General features: G+C 33.4%; 2 protein-coding genes and 1 long non-coding RNA gene across 3 annotated transcripts; 1 reads left to right on the forward strand and 2 right to left on the reverse strand.

The window, feature by feature from the left end:
- Positions 1-844: 844 nt before the first annotated feature.
- On the forward strand, positions 845-4,872 carry LOC125206931 (putative late blight resistance protein homolog R1A-3). The gene has a single exon (XM_089060385.1). The coding sequence runs from the start codon at positions 1,477-1,479 to the stop codon at positions 4,438-4,440; it is 2,964 nt and encodes a 987-aa protein (XP_088916511.1). The 5' UTR covers positions 845-1,476; the 3' UTR covers positions 4,441-4,872.
- A 1,777-nt stretch (positions 4,873-6,649) lies between these two features.
- LOC125207779 (uncharacterized) lies at positions 6,650-7,585 on the reverse strand. The gene is made up of 2 exons (XR_007174019.2): positions 7,462-7,585; positions 6,650-6,960 (listed from the first exon to the last, which is right to left on the reverse strand). It is a non-coding gene; the product is annotated as an uncharacterized LOC125207779 (long non-coding RNA).
- Positions 7,586-15,724: 8,139 nt separating this feature from the next.
- On the reverse strand, positions 15,725-18,140 carry LOC125205391 (inositol oxygenase 1-like). Its single transcript, XM_089060958.1, has 10 exons — positions 17,982-18,140; positions 17,649-17,745; positions 17,192-17,273; positions 16,906-17,110; positions 16,720-16,832; positions 16,509-16,631; positions 16,332-16,401; positions 16,172-16,250; positions 16,000-16,081; positions 15,725-15,888 (listed from the first exon to the last, which is right to left on the reverse strand). Exons 1-10 carry the CDS (start codon positions 18,013-18,015, stop codon positions 15,862-15,864), a joined length of 912 nt encoding a protein of 303 aa, XP_088917084.1. The 5' UTR covers positions 18,016-18,140; the 3' UTR covers positions 15,725-15,861.
- Between the last annotated feature and the right edge of the window lie 5,797 nt (positions 18,141-23,937).

Below are 23,937 nucleotides of genomic sequence, written 5' to 3' on the forward strand. Positions count from 1 at the left end.
ATCTTCGACGAGGCAAGCTTTATCTTTTGTGCTCAAACTGTACCTCACTTGTCCTCAAATGTTTTTAGTTGCAAGTTTTTTGTTGAATCTGTAGAGCTCTTTAATTTTGGTATCTTCGAATTCGAACATTGGAAAAGTGCTGAAATGTGACAATATTTATTCGATTGTAATTAGTCAAGTCAAGTAAGGGGTAGTAGGAGTATTACATAATCAATGTTTCAGATTTGAGACCCTTCCATCTTAAAATCATTCAAAATATGCCATTCAATCATTAAAAACATTAAAAGGGGTAATTACAATTTACATATAATATATTTCACCAATGTTTCAATTGAGTACAAAATGTTTTAAGTTAACAAATATCATACAAAAAGATTGATTAGTGTTACGAATTAGTACATTTCATCTAAAATCACTAACACTATTACTTTATCTTATTTTTCTCCAAAATTATGCCTTGAAAAACATGATATTATTTCTCTAATTAATACCTTATGCATTGCCATATGGACTTTTTATCAAACAATGAATTCACATTTAACTTTCAGCTAATATTTGTAGCTAATTTTAGAGTCGAAAGGATGAAAAATAAGAAAAAGTAACGATGTTAGAGCATCCTTAACGCTACTGGACCGGGCCGCAACTCGCGAGTCCTGGCCCGATTTCAGCGTTGGAGGGGGGGAGAGTCACGGCCCGGGACGGTCCCGGGGCCGCAGTTCCGTCCCTGGGCCGCTCCCGGGGTCCGGCCCGGCTCAGGGTTATATGCATCGGGACGGGCCGCAAACCCCCAAATTTTTTATTATTTTTTCTTTTTTTGATTTTTTTGCCATTTTATTATATCCATTTCTTCAACATTCTTCCCCCAATTTCTCCATTTCTATCCTCTAAATTATTTTAATATTTTTTCTAGGATGTAATTTTTATTTTCTAAGTCTTAATAAATTTTTTTTTCTAGGATTTGTAAAATTTTTTCCTCGGATTTTTAATTTTCTGTTTTTCGACCTTTCCCGGTTTTAATTGTTCAACGTATTCTATTTTACGATTAAAATATGTTGTAGTTGTGAATAGTGCAAATGAATAGTTGTGGCCCGAGTTGTGACCTACGGGGTTAATGGAGTTGTGGCCTGGAACCCTAAATTTGGGGGAATGATGACGTGGAGGGGACTTGCGGCCCAAATCCGGGATGGGGTTAAGGCTGCCATTAGCGATACACAAATTAAACTTTTTTTATAATATTTGTTAACTTAAAATATTTTCTACTCAATTAAAACATTGGTGAAATATTTTGTACATAAGTAACACCCCACGTTAAAAACAATTTGTCAATTAAGTAAAGTTGGGACCTTTACAATTTTAACAATTGTTAATTACCTTGTCATCATGTCATGAGTTTACTTTTCTGTTTTATTCTGATTATTTCAGCAAATTTCCTAAGTATTGCTACTGCTTTAAAACTGTGTTGAAGAAGAGGCAGAGATGGCGTATGCTGCTCTTCTTTCTGCTTTGCAAGCGCTGAAGAAGGCAACACAGCAAGATTTCATTTCCAATCTCGTCTCAATCAAACACCAAATCACAATTCTTGATGAAAAGTTCTGTTTCTTGCGAGATTTCCTCGAAAACGATCCGCCACCAGCAAGTCGAGATGTCGTTCATATTCTCGAAGGACGAATCAGAGAAGCCGCTTATCGAGCTGAAGACATCATAGACTTCCATGTTCAAAACCAGATTGTGCCTTTACCTGTCCCTCTAACTGTCTCTGTCCCTATCCCTGTCACGGTCAAGACAAGTTATTGGCGAGCTCTCTCTGCTGTCTGGAGGTTCCTGTCGTTATCGGATAAGCAAAGGAGGATCAAGGATGTTCGAGCTGACAACCGTGTGAAGTTATGCCATGTTCGGGCTGACAGCTGCGTGGAGTTATATCAGGAGTTTCAGAGTGTAGTGGATGAAGTTGAATCCATTTTGCAACAAGTGGAACTGATCAAGGAGAGTCGAGAATTTGAATCTTTGCATACGAATGATCACCGCCCTTCTGGTGAGGCTGATGATGCTGGTTCCTCAAGAATCACACCAATGGCTATGGTTGGATTCGATGATGAAATGGTGGAGATCAAGGATCAGTTATGCGGAGGCTCATCCAGCCTCAAGATCGTTGCATTCGTTGGAATGGCCGGGATTGGTAAGACGACTTTAGCCACTAATCTTTTCCACGATCCCTTAATCGAGTATCACTTCCATGTCCGGTCTTGGACGGCCTTATCACAAGATCATCAAACGCCAAACATCCTCCGCGGCCTTCTTCGTTCGATGGCTGAGAATAATCTAGCCCCGGGGTTGGAACAAGTAGACGACGAGCTTGTGTACAAGAGTTTGAAGGGGAGAAGGTATTTCGTTGTGTTGGATGATATGTGGAGTACTGAGGCGTGGGATGAGGTGAAGATGGTGTTTCCCGATGATCACAACGGAAGCCGGATCATCATAACCACAAGGCTAGCCGATGTGGCTGCTTATGCCAACTCAGGGGCCTACTTTCACCGGATGAAGTTCTTGAACGACGAGCAGAGCTGGGAGCTTCTCCGCGGGAAGGTCTTCGAAGAAGACTGCCCTGATGAGTTGGAAAGTGTTGGGAAATGGATAGCGAGCAGCTGTCGCGGGCTTCCCCTCTCGATCGTTGTGGTTGCAGGGCTTCTCAAGATGGACATGAGGAAGCATCAGTGGGAGAGTATCGGAAGAGATGTGTGTTTAGCTGTGACAGAAGCGCGAGGCGAAGAGGAAGAAGAAGACGAGCGGCTTCCATGGAAGATATTGTCTTTGAGTTACAACCATTTGCCTCATCATCTAAAGCCATGTTTCCTCTCCATGGCTGCTTTCCCAGAAGACTACCAAATCCCAGTTTTCAACCTCATAACTTTGTGGGTTGCTGAAGGCTTTCTCAAACCAATAGAGTCGAAAAGCTTAGAACAAGCGGGCGAAGAGTACTTGGAGGATCTCGTCAATAGAAGTCTAGTCCTGGTGACGACGAAAGGGTCTAACCGGAAGCCAAGATTCTGCAGCATACATGATCTGTTGAGAGACCTATGTGTGAAGAAAGCTCAAGAAGAAAAATTCCTTCACCCCGTGATTAGGATTCAAGAAAGCATGAAGCACAAGCGCCGCCTCTGGTTCTCCAAATCTGTCGAATGCTTCCATTTCAAGACTGCGAACGCCACAAACCCCCCGGCCCGCTCTATCTTCTGCTGCTCCTACAAAGGCGAGGTGCTCGCTGGCTTTAACCAGCTCAAGATACTTCACATTCTTGAAGTGAGCTTTGAGTCCTTTCCTTGTGAGATACTTCAGCTTCGTCGTCTCAAGTTTGTAGCTTTCTCGAGTGGGTTCATTCGCTATTGCACGCTTCCGCCATCACTGCCTAAACTCGAGCATCTGCAGAGCCTGATTGTGAGTTCATCAGTTAGGTTTAGTCCACATGAGTATAGGGCAGTTGCACCTTTGCCAATTTGGGACATGCCACAGCTCAGACATCTTGTGTTTCTTAACATAACCTTGTCCCCTCCTGCTTATGGTGTCTTAGAAAACCTACAAACACTTTCAAGAGTGAGAAACTTCATCTTCAGTAGAGAGGCCATTGAGAGGCTTCCAAATTTGAAGAGACTGAAAGCTATCTACACTGGTCATGACCCTTCACTATATGAGCTTGGTAATCTCATCCATCTGGATAAACTCGAGATGTTGAATCTGTTCTTCGTGCCATCTTCGCGGATGGAACGTGTCGAAGGTGTTAAATTCAGTGTGCCTTTTGGGATCAAGAAGCTGACTCTTGGGGGGTGTGGGATTTCTTGGGAAGAAATGAGGGGAATGTTAGGTTCTTTGGTGAATCTTGAAGTGCTCAAATTGGAGTATTTGAGTGTTGTGGGTGAGGAGTGGGAGGCTGTGGAGGGGGACTTCCCTATGCTGAAATTCTTGCTCTTGGAGAGGCTTGATCTCAGGTGTTGGATGGCCGAGGGTGTGGATTTCCCGAGCCTCGAGCGCCTGATCATCAGGTATTGCTCGAGGCTCGAGGGGATCCCTTGTGGTGTTGGAGAAATACCAACGCTTGAAGTGATCGAGGTGGATCACTGCACGCCCTTGGCCGCGGAGTCGGCCAGGGAGATACTTGAGGAGCAATTGAGTATGGGAAATGATGCCCTTCAAGTTCGTGTTGGCCCTCTGATAGGGACCTCAGCGTCCACTCCGGAGACGCCAACAGCTGGGCAGCCCGGTGAGAGGGACTCAACCCATACTCACGCAGCGGCTGCTCCAGCTGAGGCCCAACAGCAGCCCGGATGTCGAGCCCAGCCCAGCCCAGCAAGAGACGTCAACAGCCCGAGAACCGCATCCCACCAAATCCGAAGATATCGTCGCAAGATATCTCTCCCATTTAAACTCAAGGACTTGGTGTATCAATAAGGACGTGGCATGCATTGTCGATCGCTTGCTCATGTTGGATTATGCATTTAAAACTTATGCATTGTCGATCGCTTGCTCATGTTGGATTATGCATTTAAAACTTGTGTTTTGGCACGTACAAATGTACTAGTATGTTATTGTATCAAGAGTCACGAGTCATGCAGGATTGAGACAGATGTCCGAGTTTGGTCGAAGATTTTACCACTACGTTGCATTTTGATTGAGGAAAATTAAATAAACTTCCAATCTTTCATGACAAGTAGAGATTTGAGGAGGAATGGTCAATAGTGATTGAAGTAATAAAGTGGAATGACTAAACCCTTTTCCTTCATTTGTGTTGCTCAATCATATCTTTAACTATCCATTCAATTTGGTTTCCAAGTGGTTGCTAATTTGCATTTCTTCCGTGGGTAATTGAGTCGTATTTCTTTGTGAGCCGTTCCAAAGTAGTTCAATCATTTCTCTTTTTGATAAAAACTTTATTAAAATTGAGTAACTCATTTAATTTTTTAATTTGATACAAGCATAAATTAAGAGCATTAACATTAACATTAAATTTTGAGTGAACTTCATAAGAAACTACTTCCAATTTGGTAAAGTTTTCTATGATTTGATATATATTTACTTATTCATATCAACTGTATATACATGACAATTTTCGGCGAGGGAGATATTCAAGGATCAATTGAGTATGGGAAATGATGTCCTCCATGTTCGTATTAGCCCTCCATGTTTGTAGTTCCCTTTTCCAAAAATATGATTCTTAAATCAAATTAAAAATAAAAATAATAAGTAGTTGAATTGAAATATATGATTGTGTTATTATTGTTTTTATATACCTACAAATCTAAGATCTTAAATAAACCAGTGATTATTTGATTTTATCCTAAACTATTTGATTCGTACCAATATTATTCTGAATTTTCAATCTATCATTATTATACTCATAAAATAATTATAATCATATTAGACAATAATATTAATAAAAAGGAAATATATAAAATATTTATTATTATAATTAAAATCTATGCATCAAAAATAAAAACCATGATTAGTTGTCGATTTCATATTTATTTGGTCATTTTTTTTAATAATTATTGAATAGCTAAAAGAATAAAAATATCAAAGATTAGTGCAAAAGTCTCTTTAACTGATTATGCTATAATATCAGGAAATCGAAAAGATTAAATACCAATTGTCCAAAAATCTAAAATATAGTTTACTCTACCTTTTTTTACTGTATTTTGCCTTCATGTGCGATGCTACATCAGTTAATTATGGAGTCCGAAAGGAAATAATTGAGGGACACTTTATGTCCTATTTTATCTCTGGTAGAATATATTTTCTTGTGAAATGTAGTATTTCCTAGTGCGACTAGAATTAGGACTAACTATTTTGTTTATGAATAGAGTTGCTCACTCATCATAGAATGTTTCCTAGACAATTCATTGTGTTATTTTATTTCCCAACAACATCATCACTGCAATTTTTTTAATTAACCTTTGTAGTATTTTAGCCTTAATCCGCAAATCCAGTCGAATAGAATTAGTCGGATTCCGCCAAAAACGAGTTTGCTACCCATGTCGTCACAAAATAAAAACTACTAATAATTTAGCAAGTTGTTAGTACTAAAAATCATATATCCACATAGACTTTGCAGTTTACTAATCACCAAAATACGTCAGAAATACCTAACACCTATATATTAGCTTATTTAAAATTTTAAATCAAAGATTGCATTACAAAATAAATCCTTAGTCCATACTCGTACTTAGAAAAATTCAAACTGATCTTTTCGTACTCCATTAATGGATTGAAATTGGAAAATAAGTACCAAATTAAACTCACTATTTGGATCCCGATCAAAGGTGACAATACCAAACTGAGTCATTGATACGATCCCATATCATATCTTTAGAAATCACAATTATTTAGTTATATTTTGATTTACCGTATGTTTTTTATATTTGTTTAGATATTTATTTCTAGTATTTTAGTTTTATAAATAGGAGATATTGTATTCATTCATTCAACCAATCCTAATTTGAATTCCCTCCACCAATGGACTTCGGAGTAGTCTATCAGCTGCCTAGTTATCGCGTTGTCCGACGGGAGGAACCCTCGCACAACTCGAAACTGTTATTTCCGCCGATCCGGCAAAGGGCGCCGGAACACTTTTCGATCGCCGCAAACACGCTGCAGATCGCAGTTAAGGAGAAGGTCCTTAACAGTCATCTTATTACATAAAAATAAACACTTACAAACTCCTCTCGATTAACCAACAGGGATTAATCGAAATTAAGCATAAACGACATGAAAAAAAAGCAAAGCACGATCGAATGAAGAGTTTTTTAACGTCGGCGAGGGCGGACGTTGTCGGTTGCGGAGGAACGGTGGCCGACGGTGTAGAAGGTACATCTCCGGACTTCCGTTGACTTCACTTTGTACGTACCACTCTTCAATTTTTCCACAGTGAAGCTCGTCTCTTTGCTATATACGTATGAGATCCTGTTGTATGAACTAACAATGATTATGTAAACCTCCATCAAATTAAAGTACTTATTTATTTAAATCTTTTAAGGGCAGATTGATGAAAAAATTTACTACTCCTATAAATATTGCAGGACTAGTAATAATTTAACGAAATTATATGCTTTTATCCGATAATGTGCCCAATTTTTAATCATTACTTATAATATTGATGAAAAAAAGGCTAAATAGAAAGAGGCATTAATTGGCAATCCATTTGTCTTTCACATCGCCTATTAGGAATGTGATGAAATGAAAATTCTAAATATTGTATAAACTCAAAACTATGATCTGGACCATTAGAAAATGTTAACAGCTCACAAAAAAACATCAACGGGAAAATATCAACAGAATTTCAACAGTAGTCAATGATTGATGTTGTGTTGACATTAGAATCTTGAAATTTTAACTGTATTGATATTGTATGGAAATTGTGTTGAGGAGTTTTGAGTTTGTACAATATATAAATTTGCATTTTATCACTACCCTTACCTATTATATGTGGATGCGCCGCTTATGATCTGGCCCGTATTCCCTCGACCGGACCTCGGTTTAGTCCCAGTCCCGACCCGGCCCGCCATAGAGATAGAGAGAGAGATAGAGATATTTGTGAATGTATGAAGTGAGATTGTGATTTAATTTAGCGAATGCAGATGGCTATTTAAAGCTCCAAAGGATTATGATAATGAAAACAAGTTGAATTAGAAATAAATATTATGACGTCGGTGTATATATATTCAACGGTTTTATAAGGTAAAATGGTGCATGCCTAAACAAAAAAAGAAGTTTGGACAATGAAGTTGTAACTACTATTTCTTACTATTGAATAATTTTTTATATTGGTAACATTTTATTTCTCTCTCTCTCTAATTCCTTCAACTCTTTTCTATTCTTTTTTTTTTTAATTTCATATAATTTAAAAATAAATACCATTTCCGTTATAAGGAAGTGGTGAGTATTTAATACTCTAATCATTTACACGGACAAATTTACCCTTTAGATGGATTTAGAATTTAAAGTATGAATAGTCTTACTCTGATGCAACTAGTACAAATTTTAATTGTTCCCAACAGAGACCGGTAAGTTTAGTCTGGGAAAATTGCTATTTTTAAAGAAGCCATCATTAACATTACTCTCTTTAAGAAATCAAAGATTCCAAAGTTCAGTGTCTTGGTCTTTAATTATAATTTCTTAGGTTTTTTTTGACAATTATAAACGAACATCCTTAATAAAAAAGAAAGTGACTCAACTATTGTTTTGAGCCATTAATAAACGAACAATTCCGAATCCATCTAACAGAGCTTATGTGTTCGAACACATAATGAAGATGCCATCCTCGGAACGTATAAGCAGTGCAACGACCAACGCTATTAATTGATGACGTACGAAAAACGAATGTGAAATAAGTTATTCATGTGATATAGAGCTAACATTTTATTTTAAGTAAGATGATAACAAAGGAAATTATGGAGATCCATTGATAGTCTCTACCGAAGCAGGTTCAGAAGAAGACGTACAACACTTGCAACACGACTGCGGTGGTGAGGGTTCGCAGCATAAACAATCCGGGCATATAGGGGGCCTCGACACATCTGTATTATACAAATTAAATTTGAAAAGTAATAAACAAATATCACATGTATATAGATAGCTAAGGCTAAATTTTCGAACTTGTCAGTGTTTTAACAAAAATGTCTTGACTTTAAGATAATTGCAAAATAATATCCATTTCACTTAAAATGTCCAGCGGAATTTATTTCAAATTATTTTTGAGCTAAAATTGAAACGTCGTTGAGTACTTTTTGCAATTCTCGTAATTAAGGTTAGGACATTTTTATTAAAATAATGCATAAGTGATCAGACAAAATCGATTATTTACCCCAAAGAAATAAAAATTTGTCGAATTGATGAGATATTAATTACCAGCTGTAAATCGAGTTGCATCGCTAGTTAGCAAGATGGGAGATAAAATGACGATGAAGAGGAAGAGAATCACCATGAACGACTTCAAAATATTGTTTGCCATTGAAAATTAGTTTGAAATATAATTAAAAACTGTAATATATGTCTGTCTGCTTCTTTGGGAGTCTAGAAATGTGTATTTATATGCATAGTTGAAGAAATTATTGCTACAATAATATAGTACTCCCTCTGTCCCGCTTTAGCGGTCTCATTGACTTTTCTGTCCTCTTTTTGTAAAAATGATAAAAATTAGTTAAAGTGGAGAAATGGTAAAGTAAGAGAGACAATAATGTAGATAAGACTCTTCTCTATATTATTCACTCTCTTAATTTATCATTTCTCCTCTTTAACTATTTTTTTACCATTTTTACAAAAAGAGGGCAGAAAAGTCAATGAGACCGCTAAAGAGGAACGAAGGGAGTAATAATTAATAAATTTTCCAATGATGTCCAGTTTTCCACGAAAATAAGCAGTTTTTTGTTGATGTGAAGTTTTGGATTTATTTCTACCTTGCGTTGATTGATTAAAAATTATGTCTTGTTTTTCTTTGTTACTGCAGCAGTACGTATATTTTGTCGTGGATTAATTTCACTGGAAAATTGGGTATCAAGAGAAAGGAAGAAACTTAGGTCTGGTACAGAGTTTAAGAAATGTAGTAGAAAATCACTTTAAAAAAATTAGTAAAAATATATTAATTTTATAATAAAATACGAGATAACGTTAGTGAAGTGTGGGGTCCATTATTAAAAATAGTAAAAAAAATTAGAAATTATTGATGGACAAAGGAAATATTATATAAAAATGTCATCATTCAAACATTTTATTTAATTTTAAACTTGGAGATGATCTTGACGTTCAAACGTCGTAATTTACCAAAAACGAAAAATTAAACCGAGATTCAAACAAGTTGATCAATTCAGACCTTTTCACGTTGTTATAATCTTCTTTGTAACTTTTTTAATTCTCATTTGTTGGCCAATTACAAAAAATAAACTACTTAGTACTATGAAATAAATTTTCCACGACATAGACCATTGAGAGTTGAGACCTTTGGAATGAGAGATAGTCCTTAATTGACCAATTCTCAATGTCTCATCGTCTATTATCATAAATCTATTCTCTCCTAGTAGTATTACTCTTCAACTGTGCTTGTTTATATAAAATAAAATATTATTTGTATTTTTGAATGACTTTTTTCTAATTCTCGCCCAATTTTATATCTCATATAAACTCAACAAGGTTTAGAAATTTATATACTTTCCAAATATTAAAATTTTTCCCATTTTTACATTTCCTTCCGTCCCTTAATATTTGTCTCATTTTTGGTAGTGGACCCCATATTCCACTAACTCATTCCTACTCACATTTTAGTATAAAACTAATATATAAAAGTAGGACCCATAATCCACTAACTTTTTCAACTCACTTTCCATTACATTTCTTAAAACCCGTGCCGGAGCAAAGTGAGACAAATTTTGGTGGATGGAGGTAGTATTATATAAACCTCCAATTCCGGATGAAGCTTCTTTCGCAATCTTTGTACTTTTTTACTAATTCTCCATCCTCAATGCTGCATTTCCTTCCTCTGTAATATCCCTTGTGGTGTCGGAGAAATACCAACGCTTGAAGTGATCGAGGTGGATCACTGCACGCCCTCGGCCTCGGATTCGACTAGGGAGATACTTGAGGAGCAATTGAGTATGGGAAATGAAGCTCTTCAAGTTCGTGTTAGCCCTCATGATCATGCATTATCACCGTAAATATTAAGTACTGCTATCTCCGTCCCCCAAATTTTGACACACTTTGACCCGGTACGGATTTTAAGAAATATAATGGAAAACGAGTTGAAAAAGTTGATGGGATGTAGGTCCTACTTTTAAAGTATTAGTTTTATAATAAAATGTGAGTAGGAATGAGTTAGTGGAATATGGGGTCCACTACCAAAAATGGTAAAAGAGAAGTGTGTCAAATTTTCAGTGATGGACCGAAATAGTAAATTGTGTCAAAATTTGAGGGACGGAGGTAGTACTATATTCTCTTTTTTATTGATAAATGAGCATAAAGTTTAAAGGTTGTATCACGGTATAATAATATTCGAGGCTTTTTATTTTGGACATTAATCAGTACTCTACTTGTTGTGTATGGTACAATTCACAATAGTCCGATTTAATTTGATTTTGTTATGATAAGTTTGTAATAAAAAATAAGTCGCAACTCTCTTATTGATTCAACAAGAGATCGGTCCATCACTGCAAATGTTTATTGATAATCGAAAAATAGTAATAAGTTATTTATTTGTAAATATTTATTGATATCAAGCTTACATCTTATTTTAATCAAGATGATAACAAAGGGTAGTACTATTATGGAGATCCATTGGTAGTCTCGACTGAACCAGGTTCAGAAGGAGACGCACAACACTCGCAACACGACCCTGGTGGTGGGGGTTCGCAACATACACAAGCTGGGCATATAGGCTCCCTCTCCACCACATCTGTGTTATACAAATTAATTTTAAAAAGTAATAAATAAATATCACACGACATAAATATGGATAAATGTTCGATTTTGTCAGTGGTTTAATAAAAATGTCACAACTTCAAGATAATTGCAAAAAAAATTCCATTTACCTAATTAAAATGTCCCGGGGAATTTTATTCAGGTCATTTTCAAGCTAAAATCGAAACGTTTAGTACTTTTATGCAACTCTCGTAATTAAGGTTAAGACACTTTTAATAAAAAAAAATTGAAAGTTATAAGATAAAATCGATTATTTACTTTGTCGAATTGATGAGATATTAATTACCCGTTGTAAATCGAGCTGCATCGCTAGTTGGCAAGATGGGAGTTAAAACGACGACGGCGAGGAAGAGAATCACCATGAACGACTTCAACATATTGTTTGCCATAGAAAATTGGTTTGAAATTATAATTAAAAACTGTAATATATATCTGCTTCTTTGTGAGGCTTGAAAGGTGTATTTATATTCACAGTAGAAGAAATTATTGCTATAATAATATAGTATAATTAATAAATTTTCCAATGATGTCCAGTTTTCCACGAAAATAAGCAGTTTTTTGTTGAAGATTTATTTCTAGCTTGCGTTGATTGATTAAATTACGTCTTGTTTTTCTTTGTTACTACAGTAGTGTGTATTTCATCGTGGATTAATTTCACTGGAAAATTGGTATCAAGACCACAAAGGAAGAAACTTCATCTGATATGGCTTTTAAGAAAGGTAGTAAAAAGACAGTTTAAAAAAATTAGTGGAAAATGAATTATATTTATATATTATTTTTATAATAAAATGTGAATAGGATAAAGTTAGCGGAGTGTGAGATTCATTACCATAAGTAGTAAAAAACAATGGAGAAGTTTATTGGTTGACCGAGTGAATATTTTATAAAAATGATTGATCTTGACGTTCAAACGATCAAACAAGTTGATCAATTCAAAGTCAAACCTTTTCCCGTTGTTATTATCTTCTTTTTGTAACTTTTCAAATTCTCATTTATTGTCTAACAAAAAAATAAACAAATACTGAAATACACTAGTTAAATATAATTTCCACGACTAGACCATTGAATGAGTGATGGTCCTAAATTTGACCAAGTCTCTTCGTTTATTATCATAAATCCATTCTCTCCTAGTAGTATTACTCTTCAACCATGCTAGTATTTTATATAAAAAAACATGTTTTTGTATTTTTGAATGATTTTTTTTTTCTAATTCTCTCCCAATAGATCTCATAAAACTTTCCAAAGTTAAGAAATTTATATACTTTCCAAAATGCATCACGCAAAAATGATTTCGCATGAATTTTCAATATTACATGAAATCGTTCAATTCATGCTATATTGCATGGATAATTGATTTTAGTATAAACACCTTATTTTATAATTTATTAAGGATTAAATAATCTATTTACACAGAATAGTTAGAGTATAATATAATTTTAACTTTAATTATTATTTATAAAATCTATTCTTCCATAATTAATAGTCATATTTATTCCATTTTCGATCGTTCACAAAAATAGTAGCATTTTATTTTTAGTAAGTTTCGCTCTATTGTAATAAATCTCAATTAGTACTACTATCAATTAGCAATCAATTTTTTGTACAAGCAATTATTATCGGTTTATAATATGGTATGCTTCTTGTTATAAAGACTCACCATTGCAAATTTTATTCTTCCTTTGGTAATATAGTAAATTATTTTTGTTATAAAAGACTGAAAAAAACAGATGAGGTCAATTAGTATAAGTTTTCTATGATTCTTGACATTTATTTGATCATATCAACTGTATATGCCAACATACACAACCAGTGGCGGAGCCACGCTGGGGCGTGGGGGGCCCTTGGGCCCCTCAGCCATTAAAAGTTTGCCTATATATAGTATATGTATGCACCAATATACAAACATATTTCTAGCTTCGTTGGCTCCCTGTCTGGTCTAACATCTAAAAGCTCTCTAGTTCGACACTCCTGCGCAGGTTTTAATTTTTTTTATGTATTGCTTTTATATTTCTCTTTTATGTTTAATACCCTATTATATTATTATATTATATACTTATATTTATTCTCTTTCATTTCAAAATGTAAAATCGCACATATATTTAAGAATAAAAAAATATTCTATAACCTCATAAATATATACAATACTAATATATAGTATTATTGTTTTATAAAATACTAACATATCGTATCATTGTTTTCTTTCATTTTGAAACTTTAATCTATACATATCTATAAATAAAAATTATTTTTTTCCCATAAATATGTAAATACTACTATAATACTAGCATCGTTAATTTTTATATATAAGTTTTGTTGATTTTCTCACAACTAAGTAATTTTATGTAATGAATTTCACACACTCATATTTATTATCTTTAATTTAGGAAAATAAATTAATTCACATTGTCCATGTTTTTACTTATTTTCTCTATATATAATTATATATGTTCCTCTCAACGATCCCTCTTATTGCTTATGTAGTTATGCCTCATTAATTTTGGACAATATTGACGGTTGATATTAAAAATATTGAACAATTATTAATAAAAAAATTTGGACCCCCCACCGATAAATTCTTGGCTCCGCCACTGTACACAACACATAATGCACAAATCACACTATAAAAAATAGGACAATTTTTTATGGTATAGTTGCATCACGGCAGATATGGGCAGGCGCAGATGCAGCAAGGCGGCGTGTCGGCCTTGCAACACGAGCAAGGCCCACACGACCCGTCCCTAAATTGAAACTCTACACACAACACCACCCACAAAATTTCAGTATGATGAAACAAAAGTATAGACAAATTTTGATATGATTTTGGTAAGACTGTTACTTGTCTTGTTATTAGTGGCTCGAGCCGCCTCGGATGGCACAACAGCCGTGGCGAGGATGATGAAGAAGATGATGAGAAATGATGCTACGATCAAATTACGCTTCTTCATTCTGCTACTATGCTTTGATTTTAATTATGTAAGTCTAATTGTTGGTGATGAGATTTTGCTTAAATTGAGCCTACTTTTATATAGTGGTGTGTAAATGCTACGAATTTAATTCACTTATTTTCATGTTTCTACGAATTTGCTGATGAAAATTTGGTCCTAATTTCCAAAGTCTCATAAATTAATTAACGTTGACGACGTGTTAAACACTTCACTAGGAAGAACTTTTTTGTGGAAAAATAGGTATGCGCAGACAAGAACAACTTCTTTGAACAAATTAAGTAGACTTAAGCCGATGCAAATTTCTTTCTAAAAATAAAATAAAATCCGATAAATTACTGTAGAAGCTTTGAACTTTAGCATTTAATACTCCTAGGCGGTGTTAGACTACGACTAATAATTACATAATTACCAATATATAATCTAATTGAATTGTGAAATTATTTTAGTTGAAGAGAGTTAGACTATGACTAATTATCACATAGTTATTAATACCAGGGTTTAATCAAATTCTACTCATTTGAAATTTGAAAATAAAAAATTCCAATTTGTCACAATTACCACATCAATGTACAAGACGACATCTTTAGTGATGCTAAAACTTGTTTAACTAGTAAAGATAGAAGAAAAGCTAAAAAAAAAGTAATATTCATCTTCAATGTATTAAGGTGTTGAGTTGACTCCAATTAAAACGTCTAGTCTTTAGTTAGTCTTCACTCCACTAAGGTGTAGAATTGACCCATTTATCACGATGTCCTAATTAAATTCAATTAGAATTCATTAATCCTAATTTGCATTATCAGCATCTGTAGACTATATATGTATATATACTCCACATGTTATGTCACGTAACTTTTTGAGCACCCGTTCTAAATTAGTTTGTTTTATTATTATTTATTTTATTATATTATATATGTATATATAGTAATTATAATAACTCAAAATTATTATTGATGCATATAATTTTGAAAAGCCAATTTATATTTTTCCTATAATTTAAATTAATTAATTAAAACTTATTTATGTAGTTTATAAATCTAATAATATTAATAAAATATAAATATAATAAAATAAAATTAACCATATAAAATGAAATAAATAATGCTAAGACAACGTGTGTGAAAATTTTGGTGGGCTTAATTGGGCTATGGATCAAGTATGTTACAGATTACATTGGATTTAATATTGGGCCTTAATTTTAATTTCATTAAGACCAATAAACTTTGATCAATTTGAAACAGCTTATTTTTTCTTCCAATTTTTATGTAGTAAGTATATCTTTAAATAATTGGCATCCAAAATCACTAATTTTTAGTTCAACTCAAACAACAACAAAGATATTACTCTGTGATTGAAACCAACACAATACATATATTGAAAAAAACATACAAATACAATAATACCACTCAAAAACTCTACAATCTCATCCCATCACTCTCTCCTCACAAGATTCCAACACTTGTTCACATCACCACCTCAATTTTGCTGGGAAATACTGTATCGGAGAGAGAGCATCACATGATTAGAATCAATACAAAACAAAATAAGTTAAGTCACATACAACCAAAAATAAATAAAATCCAAATGTATGGCCACAAAAATTCACCTTTTCAATGAGAGAGAGGTAGTAAGGCTTCACTTCCTCAACATTGATCCTCACCTTACTCTTGCTATACAAATCATACTTGCTGCAATTCAACAAAATCACAAACCACCAAAACAAGTAAGCAAAAATGGGGGAAAAAATGAATTCTTGATCAGATTAGGCAATTCTTTACTTGAATATTTGAAGCCACTTGAGATTTTCTTCATCTTCCTCATTCATCAAGTGCTTGTAGGCCCCGGATCTGTGCAAAGCTGAGGCAACACAAGAATCAGATCGGGGGCCCCACCACCAAGATTCGACGAATATTTAGTTTAAATAATTTATATATGTACCGTAGAATGAATGGTATCGGATTATGAACAGGCCGGCAGATGGCAGACTTGATTTGTTTTCCTTAGCCACCTTTAAATTAGAAGGAAAAAAAATTTCTAGGTCGAATTAATGCCGATAAACATATTAATAAAAAGATGTAACACGAAAATTTAACGTAACATAAGTGTGGTGTGTACCAAATACATGTAGTCATCGTGCCCCCACGACATGAGTACTTTGTCGAGCCCACAACCCTCCTCGTATGCTCCGAACTTGGTGTTGTATGTAGGGTTGTTGTAATCCGGATTTTCCTTAAAATGCTACACAAAATTAAACAACAAAAGTAATTAAGATCCAAAATCTCTATAATGTTTCAAGGCTTAAATAGTTCAAATTTTCGGTAAAGACCTTGTGATGAACAATGGATTCGTCAAAAGCACATCCAACGGGGAATGTATCTCCCACGACCGCCCATTGAGGTAGCTCCCCGAAGCTAGGGTGAAGAAGAACTTTTCCAAGATCTACGCGAGACGAGTTGTGTTAGATTAGATTGACAATACATATTACTGAATATTCGAACGAAACAATTTATACCGTGAATTAGGCCGGTCAAGTGTAGCCAGTCTTGATCCGGATAATCTTTTCGGATGGCTTCAGCAGTTTGCAACAAGTGCTCAATTTGAGGCTCATCCAAATCAGGATCACTCTCATCAACAACATTGTTTAGGAGTTCACAACATTCCCATATGCTCATTTCCACCTTGTCCAATTTCCCATATTCTTCTCTCATTCTCTTCACCTAAACCCAAAAAATTAAATAAAATTAATAACAATATTAATTCTTCTGTTAAAAAACAAATTAATGTGAGTGAGAAATTACGAAGTCATAAGTCTGGTTAATGTGATTGGTTCTATAGAAATTCTCCACTCCCTCCTGCCTCTCACTTTCAGCATCATAATCCCTGTTTAAAATCAAACGCACAATAATTAATTCATTAAAGTATGCAAATAAAATTGAGTGAATTAAAGTCCTACACAGATTATTATTATTATTATTACAAATAATAATCAATTAATTACTATATAAATATGTGTGTGTAAATTAATTGAATTAAGTCCTGAGAAAGGGTCATGATTATTCCTGGTCCAGTTACAATAGTACGAATTTGTCATATGTCCAAAATCCAAACATAAAATTGAGGTCCAGAATTATGTCGGTGGTGATATCATGTCATGAATCAGTAATTACAAATTACCCAGAATTTAATGATGATTAATAAACAATTAATTGAGTTCATCCAATTAAAATTAAACGAATTATGGGAGAGAGAAAACACCTAAAGTTATGGCCAAAGGAATTGGCATGTGGCATCACAAATCCTTCATTGTAAATCAAATCATTTTCACTATGCCCCTTTTCCTCCACTTCAAACCCTGTTTTCCAGCCACAAAAAATTAAATATACAAGAATAAAACTAAAAAAAAAAGACTGAAATTAAATTAAATCCATAATAAATCCTTTAAATTAAGAACTAAATAAACATAAGTATATAAACTAAAGAAAAAGGGTCAAGACTACATCTAAAGGGAAAAATAGTAGATCTGCAGTAAAAAAAAAAAAAAAAAACAATAATATGAAAAAAAAAATTAAGAAAAAAAAGGAAAATTACCAAAGTGAGGGTGGTGAGGAATGATGATAGTCATCTTTAATCACAAAAAATATGAAGAAACGAAGAAGAAGGAAAGAAATAGTTGTTGGTGGCATTTTTGAGGAAGAAAAAGAGCTGTATTTATAATTGCCGGAAAGTCCTTCCCTGAGAATTCAGAGGAATGAAGTCCTTCACTGAAATTCTACAACTCTTATATACTTTATCCTTCATTATAGTAATATTTATTATTAATTTAATATTGTTGTATAGTTTACTTAGGAATTCATGACTTAAACCACCACCCACCCCAGCTGTCCATGCAATAAACAAACAAGATATTATTGAGAGGCGCGTGGGGCCCACGCTGAGTCAGACTCGCGTCGGATTATCACATTTCCTTCTATTCAGAAGTGGGGCCCAGTGACGAGGATGCCAGACAAGGAGTTCGACATTTCAAACCTTTAAAACGGATTCTGTTAAACCTGTGATTAATATCTCTGTCCCATTTATTTTTTCTCTTATTTTTGGGTATATTTCACGGAAATGATATATTTTTAATATTGAAATCCTTATTATTCTTAACATTTTGTGCTGAAAAAGGAATATTTAGTTACTATGAAACGGATAAGTACAAATTTAGTACTCGATCTTTTATCATTAGTAGTTTCATTTTATTAATTTAAAAAGTACTCCCTCTGTCTCATTAGAAATGAAACGTTTTTCATTTTGGTGTGTTCCATTAAAAATGAAACGTTTCTAAAAATAGAAACAATACTCTCTCTGCTTTTTCTTATCTCTTACTTTACTCTTTCTTCATTAACACACAAAACAACACTACATAAAATCCTGTGCCGAAAAGCAAATGTTGCATATTTAATGGGACGGAGGGAGTATGTCATAGTAGTAATTATCTTAACAGGTAGTATTATACTCCCTCCGTCTCCGATTAAGAGTCGCATATTTTCATTTCGGTCCGTCCCTAATTAAGAGTCACACTTCATTTTTACCATAAATAGTAAGTAGGTCCCACATTCCACTAACTCAATTCACTCACATTTTATTATAAAACCAATATAAAAAATGAGTCTCACATTCCACTAATTTTTTCAACCAACTTTTCTTTACATTTCTTAAAACCCGTGCCCGCAAAGTGTGACTCCTAATGGGAGACGGAGGGAGTAATATTTTTTTTTTAGGAAATGATTTCATTTTTTATTTTATATTCTTAATCTCAAGTTTATTGCGAAACTTTTTGAACACAGCATTTAATAAAGTGATACTCCACTATTTAGCAAGTTAACTAGAGATAATAATGTACTGTATATAATTAAGTGAGAAAAGAATAAAGTGAGGGGATGAAACAATTAATGTTAATTTGTGTTAGATTGTGCCCCTCCAAAGAAAAATTGCATTGTAATCTATATACAGTAAATGCGTTGATCTTCTTCAAATATAAAATGGCTGCAGGCATAAAATTTCGAAGTAATCAAAATATATACTATGTTGGATAAGCTTATCCTCAAACGTTTAATTTACAACACAAAAAATTATATACATACTGAAATTCATATATAGATACTATATGGATTAATTTATTATTTTATTGAAACTATATTTTTATAAATCTAGATATGGAGTAGTACTATTTTTGCCTGTATCAATTTTGTCTTAATCTTTTTGATTTGTCAATTACTATGTCAATCTTATAATCATAATTTCATAATGCAACTCTTGTTCTTTCTTATAAATATGAGAATTAGGTTATCTGACATAAAATATTTGGCTTCGATCATATCCCATCTAATTTTTAATGTTTGTTTCATCCGTGTAGAATTCTAGTTTCGTCAAACTCTTTACAACCAAATATAATAATGTGCCTTATAAAGTGATGATAATAAAACATAAGTCATGTCCCATCTATTTTTTAATGATTGTTAAACTCTCTTCCCAAATATTTAATGAAAAGAGAATGAAGTGTTACTTGTATGATTGGAGAATGTAGCACGCACAAGTCAATCGATCTGATCTAGTAGTAATACGCAAATCAATAGTGGTGGTCAAGAAAAATTGTGAAGGAATTCTAAGTTCTAAAATAAATAATGCCAAATTGATCAAGATGTGGCATCAAGCCTATATTTTTATCGGGATATTCGCAGCTTATATTATAAAAAATTTCAAAAATTTATTTTTTACCATAATCTTTAAACTTGACATGTATAGCTTTTGATTTTTCCGACTAACTACAAAATCCAACTACATTTCAAGTTATTATTACTTCACATATATGGTCGCTACTCTTCCTAAAAGTTAGATATGATTTTTCATTTCATTTTAATGTAATTGGATTTTGTAGCTAGTGGAAAAAATTCAGTAACTATTTAAAATTTGTGGTATTATATGTCAATTTCAAAAATCCTGATGAAAAACAAATCTTTAAAATGTTTTGTAATATTATGAGTTAATATCCCATTTTTATTTGTATTTTCCATTTTATAATTAGATGATCTAGCACGAGATAAATTTTGCCTAATTAAACATTAGGACTAGAAAATGTATGCTACGTACGGGTTGCATAAGTTGGGTTAGTAATTATAAAGTTTGTACTTGTGTATAGTATCTTATAACAAAAATTTGATGAAATTGTATCCAATATAGCAGTAAGTAAATCATAGATTGGGACGAATTAAACAATGTCATCTATTAATACATTTGTTTGGTTGAAAAAAAAACAATATGATTACAGCATATCCAAAATATTCAATTGATTTTTAGTAGTAATATTTTTTGATGAATCAGAATTTGACAAATCATAGTCTTTCCAATTATTTGTCCAATTAAACAATTAATCGGAAAAATTAAAGACTTATGTGGTTCAAACTCATGTCATAATTTGGACGGTGAACATTCACGAGTTCGAAAATTTGTTTTGGACTTTCTCCCTATATTGTCATAATCAATTTTGTCCCATTCTCCTATTTAATCATTTCCACATAATAATCAATGTAGAAATAAATCCAAGGCCATTTATTGACGGAAATTCGACTCCTATTTATATACGGGAGTGGTAGATTTGACCATCTTAATTTTTTTTTAATGGAAGTACTATCTCCGTCTCTGATTAAGAGTCACATTTTGACTGGACACGAATTTTAAAAAATGTAAAGAAAAGTTATTTGAAAAAGTTAGTGGAATGTGGGACCTATTTTTTTATATTGATTTTATAATAAAATGTGAGTGAATTAAGTTAGTGGAATGTGAGACCTACTTACTATTTATGGTATAAATGAAGTGTGACTCTTAATTGTGGACTGATCAAATGGAAAAGTGTGACTCTTAATCGGGAACGGTGGAGTATAAAATACTCAAATCAAAATAAGGAACATAGTATAACAACAGTACATTAAGAGCTCGGAATATAAATAACAAAATTTAAATAATCATAAAGTATGTCGTGAGATTGAATGCTAGATTGTCATCAATTTTATATTTGTATATATTGATGTTACATTGTCATCAATCATCATTATGTAAGCTTTGTTATTTTATTCAGGGTTAGATTTTAGAATTAATAAATTATACTAAAAGGTAGGTACAATGTGACATTTGGCAATTTAAGATTGTTATAAGGTACACGTACCATTGCTAGATATTTATAACTTTGGAAGAGTGGCATAAATCCCTACCTATATATCTTTATTTCTGGACCGTTACATTTTAGTATAACAAAACTAATCAAAAATTAGAGTACCTTTACTTTAGTGAAGGTTTTGACTATATATCTTAGACATATATCATTAGTTGTGAGAGAGTAGTTATTTTACAATTTTGTTATGATAAATGTCAATCTTTAACTTGATAATTCATTTTTAATAGTCACATTCAGTAGCTGAAAAGGATACTAATATTTCAATTTTGGAGAAAGAGATATGAAATGAGATATTTTGTGTAGCACCCAATGCATTTGATAATTTTAAGGTGTTCAATTTTCACTCGCTTTCTTTATTCAATAAACATTTCTCACACTTGGTACGTTTTAAAGTAAGTAACTTAATTCAATTTTTTTTGGAAAAAAGAATTTTTATTTTCTCTATTATTCTAATCCACTTTCATTTTTATTATCTGGAGTATTTATTTAATTCACTTAATAACATTTTCTTATTATTTATACCCAATAAAAATATAGTTTTACTTCGTCGGTCACCGTCTAAGCAACTATTGTTGGTATGCCACGTCATCGCACAAAAAAGTTATGCACCACAAACTCTTTAGTTGAGCTGCCACGTGGAATTTAACGAAATGTGTGATCTCCAGAGTTATACAAGTGTTAGTATTTTAATCATTCATCACAACGCAACCACTCCAAAACTAAATTCACGTGAGTGAAAAATTGTGATAACTTAGATATACCATACCCAAAAAATAAATTTTGATGTTAAAATCTTCTCAAATTATAAATTAAATTCAAGTCTATTTTTGGTATTTTTTTTGAAACAACATTAAATATGATGTTATTGTAAAAATTTTATGAGACAAAAATTAAACAATGGTGTAAATTTAAAATTTGATGAAAATGATTGGATTAAAACTATTGTTTGATGTGAACGTACTCGTGAAAGAAATGATCTTTACATGAAAATGAAAGAATCTGGAGTAATTAATGAAGAAAATATTGCAGAATCAAAAGTGGCTTTAGTTTATGGCCAGATGAATGAACCGCCGGGAGCTCGTATGAGAGTTGGTTTGACTGCGCTAACGATGGCGGAGTATTTCCGAGATGTTAATCTTCTACCCTTTTCCGGAAGTCGATGACTATTCATAGCTATTACCTTGACACCAAAGAAGAGTTCGACCCAATGCTTTAGTTCTGTCCTAGTTGATCCTGGAGATTTTTTGAGGGCCTTATACTCATTATGTCTGGCATTGAATATACGGGTATTCACCTTATCAATATCTCAAGATGGGGTCTGTTTGATACCTAAAAGGGCCAATAATGGCAGTCGTTTCAGTATGTTAATGCTGTATCCGCGATTGAAATTTTGTATCCCAGTAGTCCTAGCCGTAAACGATGGATACTAGGCGCTGTGCGTATCGACCCGTGCAATGCTGTAGCTAACGCGTTAAGTATCCCGCCTGGGGAGTACGTTCGCAAGAATGAAACTCAAAGGAATTGACGGGGGCCCGAACTCTTTCTTCTGTATCGAGGATCGTCCAATTAAGCAAGAATGCTATTTCTACGGGAAGGGTCCTTGGAAGGAAGGCGAGCAAGCCGGTTTCAAAGCTGGCACCGGGGAAAGCAGCCAAGCAGCAAGAAGAAGGCCAGTGAATAAAGAAATTACACAACAACCCCTTAGGGGAAGGGCAAAACAAGGGGGACAACGGGTAGGAGAAATGGAGGTTTGGGCTCCATATATCCAAAAATAAATTTGAGTTAGATATAAATGATTGGAAATAGCCTATTATATGGTATGAAAATAAATTAAACAGTACGACTATTAAATTTAAAACTACTAAAAGAAAATCCAATTTTATTATTTATAATAATTACTCCCTTAATTCTCATTTTTAAAATGATCACTTTCTTGAATAATACATATTTTAGATGGAATTTTATAATTATACTAAGTAAAAAATGTAATTGAGTATTTTAATGAATAGAGCAGAGGGAAATTTATTTCCAAATATAGACGAACAGAGTATCACCAACAGCCCGATTAACTGACAGAACTGGCGATTTTCAATACGTTTTCTTTGAACCGTAACCGGCCTGCCCCGTATATTCGGTTTCGGTCATGAAACCGTCGAAGATGCATGACCTTTGCGAAGCCATGTAGCTAATCAAGAATAAGATCACAAGCAACATAGCTCTTTATATTAGTAACATATTGAAAACGAAAGCATAAACGTCATAACTAACCAGCATTACTCAAAACTAACAAGAGGAAAACTCTAAATATTGTACAAACACAAAACTATGATC

Source organism: Salvia hispanica, chromosome 6 (genome assembly GCF_029641045.1).
Source record: "Salvia hispanica isolate PSC_SH4W2 chromosome 6, Shi_PSC_v1, whole genome shotgun sequence".
Taxonomy (NCBI): Eukaryota; Viridiplantae; Streptophyta; class Magnoliopsida; order Lamiales; family Lamiaceae; genus Salvia; species Salvia hispanica.

Coding starts and splice junctions, on each gene's coding strand:
- LOC125206931 (XM_089060385.1), top strand. CDS start 1,477: ATGGCGTATGCTGCTCTTCTTTCTGCTTTGCAAGCGCTGAAGAAGGCA.
- LOC125205391 (XM_089060958.1), bottom strand. CDS start 18,015: ATGACTATCATCATTCCTCACCACCCTCACTTTG. Junction 17,111..17,191: donor TTAACCAGACTTATGACTTC/GTAATTTCTCAC, acceptor TTTTGGGTTTAG/GTGAAGAGAATGAGAGAAGA. Junction 16,402..16,508: donor ACGATGACTACATGTATTTG/GTACACACCACA, acceptor TCTAATTTAAAG/GTGGCTAAGGAAAACAAATC.